A 6,000-nucleotide genomic window follows, 5' to 3' on the forward strand; every position below is an offset into this window, starting at 1 on the left:
CAGTTTTTGTCTGTAAGGATGACAGCAGAAATTTTTAGTTAGACTGTTTTTTGGTGCTTGTGTTTCTTTTTGTTTTTAACACCTACTTAACTCAAATTCTTGGCAAATATTTTGGAGGAAAGACTTCAGCTGAGAGCTGAAAAACCTCCCCCTGCAGTTCTCCACTATTCCATGGGTCCTCAAGCAAAAACAGGGATAACAAAACCTGATGTTCTTTCTCTTTTGATAAATTTCACGAAAGCTTATGCTCAAATAAATTGGTTAGTCTCTAAGGTGCCACAAGTACTCCTTTTCTTTTTGCGAATACAGACTAACAGGGCTGTTACTCTGAAACCAGTCAAAGAAAAAAATCTTGCTACTCCAAATAAGGGCTATTCAATGCAAATTATGCATGCTGGGGGAGATTACAAAGATAAGAGGGCCTTGGATAAACAGATTCATTTGAATAACAATTGAAGTTATTTTCACAGTATTTCCAGCTGTGACAAGAAACAGAAGTCCTGGAAATCTTGCCAGAAAACTAGTTCTTAAAAGAGACCAGAGGTCAGACTGAGCTGAATTAGAGCATACAAGCCCTTCTCCAGTAGCCCCAGACCAATGCTATTTCTGCAGACGGTCGTGAAGAGAGGCTTTTGAATCTGAATGAAGGAAAAAGAAAAGGAGTACTTGTATGGCACCTTAGAGACTAACAAATTTATTTGAGCATAAGCTTTCGTGAGATGCATTCAGTGGAAAATACAGTGGGGAGATTTATATACACAGAGAACATGAAACAATGGGTTTTACCATACACTCTGTAAGGAGAAAGAAAAGGAGTACTTGTGGCACCTTAGAGACTAACCAATTTATTTGAGCATGCGCTTTCGTGAGCTACAGCTCACTTCATTGGATGTAGCTGTAGCTCACGAAAGCTCATGCTCAAATAAATTGGTTAGTCTCTAAGGTGCCACAAGTACTCCTTTTCTTTTTGCGAATACAAACTAACACGGCTGTTACTCTGAAATCTGTAAGGAGAGTGATCAGGTAAGGTGAGCTATTACCAGCAGGAGAGCGGGGGGTGGGGGACGACCTTTTATAGTGATAATCAAGGTGGGCCATTTCCAGCAGTTGACAAGAACATCTGAGGAACAGCGGGGGGGCGGGGGGGAAATAAACATGGGGAAATAGTTTTACTTTGTGTAATGACCCATCCACTCCCAGTCTAGGCAGCTCTCCAACACCACTTTCTACAAGCCATTACCCTCTGATCCCACTGAGAGTTACCAAAAGAAACTACAGCATTTGCTCAAGAAACTCTCTGAAAAAGCACAAGAACAAATCCGCAAGACACACCCCTGGAACCCCGACCAGGGGTATTCTATCTGCAACCCAAGATCCATAAACCTGGAAATCCTGGACACCCCATCATCTCAGGCATTGGTACCCTGACAGCAGGATTGTCTGGCTATGTAGACTCCCTCCTCAGGCCCTATGCTACCAGCACTCCCAGCTATTTTTGAGACACAACTGACTTCCTGAGGAAACTACAATCCATTGGTGATGTTCCTGAAAATACCATCCTAGCCACTATGGATGTCCTCACCCATAACTACTTCACATTTGGGGACAATGTATACCTTCAAATCAGCAGCACTGCTATGGGTACCCACATGGCCCCACAATATGCTGACATTTTTATGGCTGACTTAGAACAATGCTTTCTCAGCTTTCGTCCCCTAACGCCCCTACTCTACTTGCGCTACATTGATGACATCTTCATCATCTGGATCCATGGAAAAGAAGCCCCTGAGGAATTCCACAATGATTTCAACAATTTCCATCCCACCATCAACCTCAACCTGGACCAGTCCACACAAGAGATCCACTTCCTAGACACAGCGGTGCTAATAAGCGATGGTCACATTCCTATCTACATGCCTCCAGCTTTCACCCAGACCACACCACACAATCCATCGTCTATAGCCAAGCTCTACGATACAACCACATTTGCTCCAACCCCTCAGACAGAGAAACACCTACAAGATCTCTATCAAGTGTTCTTACAACTACAATACCCACCTGCTGAAGTGAAGAAACAGATTGACAGGGCCAGAAGAGTACGCAGAAGTTACCTACTACAGGACAGGCCCAACAAAGAAAATAACAGAACGCCACTAGTCATCATCTTCAGCCCCCAACTAAAACCTCTCCAACGCATCATCAAGGATCTACAACCTATCCTGAACGATGACCCATCACCCTCACAGATCTTGGGAGACAGGCCAGTCCTTGCTTACAGACAGCTGCCCAAACTGAAGCAAATACTCACCAGCAACCACACACCACACAACAGAACCACTAACCCAGGAACCTATCCTTGCAACAAAGCCCGTTGCCAACTGTGTCCACATATCTATTCAGGGGACACCATCATAGGGCCTAATCACATCAGCCACACTATCAGAGGCTCCTTCACCTGCACATCCAGCAATGTGATATATGCCATCATGTGCCAGCAATGCCCCTCTGCCATGTATATTGGTCAAATTGGACAGTCTCTACGTAAAAGGATAAATGGACACAAATCAGACGTCAAGAATTATAACATTCAAAAACCAGTTGGAGAACATTTCAATCTCCCTGGTCACTCGATTACAGACCTAAAAGTGGCAATTCTTCAACAAAAAAACTTCAAAATCAGACTCCAATGAGAGACTGCTGAATTGGAATTAATTTCCAAACTGGATACAATTAACTTAGGCTTGAATAAAGACTGGGAGTGGATGGGTCATTACACAAAGTAAAACTATTTCCCCATGTTTATCTCCCCCCCCCCCCCCCCCGCTGTTCCTCAGACATTCTTGTCAACTGTTGGAAATCTCCCACCTTGATTATCACTACAAAAGATCCCCCCCTCCCCCCCACCCCCGCTCTCCTGCTGGTAATAGCTCACCTTACCTGATCACTCTCCTTACAGTGTGTATGGTAACACCCATTGTTTCATGTTCTCTGTGTATATAAATCTCCCCACTGTATTTTCCACTGAATGCATCCGATGAAGTGAGCTGTAGCTCATGAAAGCTTATGCTCAAATAAATTTGTTAGTCTCTACGGTGCCACAAGTACTGCTTTTCTTTTTGAGGATACAGACTAACACGGCTGCTACTCTGAATCCTGTCATGAATGAAGGAAGCGCTGTCTGATTGACTATGTGAATAGCAACAGTGGGCCAAATCCTGGACACTAAGGTCTCCAGGGTAGACAAGGACCCTACACCTGTCCTAACTGGTCACTTGAGGATTCTCCCAACATGAACGAATCTTCAGCTGGTATAAAGCTGGTACAGCAACTCTAGATAGCTAAACCATGTTAGACTGCAAAGGTGTGTTACTTTGCTACCACAGCCACTCATTCTTCCTTTTACGGACCACAGTTTAAGCCAGATTTTGAGCTCTACAGGGCAGGGATTTGTTTACACAGCACCATGCATTGTGTCTAGGATGAAGTAGAAACAACCACAGATACCTTCGAAATTCACCCATCATTAGTAACAAAACATTAGGGTATGTTTACAGCATCCTGGCCTTTTAAATAATGTAGTGAGCTTGTAATTATTTAAACTGCAAGTTCTTTGGGGGCAGACCTTGTCGTCTTACTCTTTGGTAAGCACCTCGTATGCTTTTACTGCTATATAAATAATAATCATAATAATTACCTATACCAGCTGTGACCTCCCAGTACTCCCACATACTTTGTAAGGAGGTGATTAGGGCATGTGGGGAAGGGAAGTAATTTAGACTGAAACAAACATCTGGATACTTTGCCTTATTTTATTTATTTGGGGGCAGGCTGTGATCTCCTTACTCATGTTAAATAGTGCCTTGCACCACTGAGACTACATGTGGAGCAAGGTACTATTCAGTGTGACAAAGGATATGGCTTAGATGTGTGTTACTTACGGTTCAGCCTCGATGCTCTGATCAGGAGCTACATAGTTGGCAGGGATGTAGCCACAGAGCTTCTGTCCAGGCCACGTTGATCCACTGTCCAGGAGAAGGCTAGCATACCACCAACCCTCAGAAGATGCATCTAGCACCTCGAGTTTATCCCCGGCTCGGAAGCTCAGGTCCTCCTTAGTGCGGCCCTGATAATCAAACAGTGCCACAAACTTGTAATGGTTCTTGGGCTTCTGCTCACGTGGTGGAGGCAAAGGAATTCCAGTGCCAGCTCTCACAACTTTCTTTGTTGTTATCTGAGAAGTATTGTCTGTCTGGTCGTCATCTCCCACCCAGCCCTGGTTATCTTGGCCCGTCCCTGTCTTATAGCTCTCTCCCTGTCCTCCATCACTCTCTTGGAAGAGCCATGGGGCACACCGCTGCATCCAAGGGCAGTATTTCCGGCAAAAGTTCCCCATGCTGCTCCTCTGTTTCTTTGTGGTTTCTTCTCTCCTCCTTATTTCTCTCTTCTTTTCCCAGTGGCAATACCTTTATACATCCTTTTGCATTATCCTTTTAGTTCTTTGCAAGATATTTTTCCTCCTTTGGTACCAGATTAAATAAATTTTGCTGAAGCTGGAAACTTTTCTCTCCAGAACCCCAACGAGAGCTCCTTGCAGGCAGCTTCAGACTCAGGAGTGAGACCTGAGCATTAAAGTGCAATAGTGCATAGGAAGGAATTGTTTGCTTCCTCATCTGATCAAGAAAACAAAAAGGGAAAGTCTTTGGGCCAAAATCTGGGTGCAACAGAAAATCATTGATCTTTTTGTCCTGCCAGAAGAAAAAAAAAAGTAAAAATAATTAGGAATCATTAGAAAATCTTAGTGTTGACTCTTCCCAAGTTGTACTGCTTCTGATCATTCTTTTTCTTGTCCCATCTGAGTGCCTGCTCCGTGATCAGCAGTGAACCTCTCTTCACATTCTAGCTCTTGGTAATGAGTAACCAATCTGGCCAGCCTGTTGTTTTCACAGCCTGAGACGTGGCCTCCCTGAATATTTTTATTTGCTTCCTCATTTGCTTTGGTTTTTCTTCTCACAGGTATGTGAGTAGGATTTCCAGTGTCCCTCCAGTGCCCCCACCTGGGAGCACACCTGCTGCTGCTTTCAACATGCAAGCTTACATAGCTGTATGTCAGGGCTTTAGAAATCCCCTTACTGTGCCTGAAGTTCTTGAACTAGGTTTGGCACTTTACAAAAGGAAAAATATTTGTTTGTTACAGTAAAAGTCATAGATTTTAATTCCTTCCTCATTCTTTGATTTAAAAATTAAATGCACTAGCCAAAGAATCATGTTACATTGTTGAATTGTACCAGCCTTTCAGGATAAATAACTATTATACTAGAGAGACAAGGCAGGTAGGTAATCTTTTATTGGATCAATTTCATAACAATATCCAATAAAAAAGTATATATATGTATATACACATGCACTTCACCCACCTTGTGTCTCTCGTATCCTCGTACCAGCACAGCTACCGCAACACTGCTATCATCTAGTCAAATAGCAACCCCAGTGGAAACAGAAAAGCTGTTCTCCCAGTTTATCTGCATTTATAAAACAGCCACCGCCATAATATCCAGGCACAATATGGTATTTGGGCACATTTGGGCCAAAGAAGCACCTCAGACCAGATTCCTCATTGTGCTGAATAACACTTTGTGCTAGTAAAGCCTTAGAACATCTCCACGTTGCAGGAAATCTCTGGGTTGTTTCTGCAGGGAACACAGGAATTCCAGGGTGGGGAAGAGGCAGATTGTGCATGAGATGGCATAGCTGAGGTAAACCTGCACTCCATAGTGACCATTAGAATAGGGGCACTGTTTGCAGCAGCCCTAGTCTGTGCTGCAATCATCCCAGTCCCAATAGCCCCTGAATGGCAAAGGTGTAAGATGGCCCCTGTCAGGCTCTGTACCAGCAGTACCTGGGCTCATACATACTTCTCACATTTACCTCTGTTCCACACAGAATGACTGATGCTGTAATTTTATTCCCATTACAAATGGTGACTAAAACTGACAGAAAATG

General features: G+C 43.6%; 1 protein-coding gene across 1 annotated transcript in view; it reads right to left on the reverse strand.

Moving 5' to 3' along the window:
• Window positions 1-4,850, reverse strand: part of FRK (fyn related Src family tyrosine kinase) — a 71,872-nt gene extending 67,022 nt beyond the window's left edge. Inside the window, exon 1 of the mRNA XM_074948281.1 lies at window positions 3,939-4,850. Coding sequence (XP_074804382.1) covers window positions 3,939-4,393 — 455 coding nt within the window. The 5' untranslated portion in view covers window positions 4,394-4,850. The remainder of the gene's footprint in view (window positions 1-3,938) is intronic.
• Between the last annotated feature and the right edge of the window lie 1,150 nt (window positions 4,851-6,000).

Source organism: Natator depressus, chromosome 3, assembly GCF_965152275.1.
Source record: "Natator depressus isolate rNatDep1 chromosome 3, rNatDep2.hap1, whole genome shotgun sequence".
Taxonomy (NCBI): Eukaryota; Metazoa; Chordata; order Testudines; family Cheloniidae; genus Natator; species Natator depressus.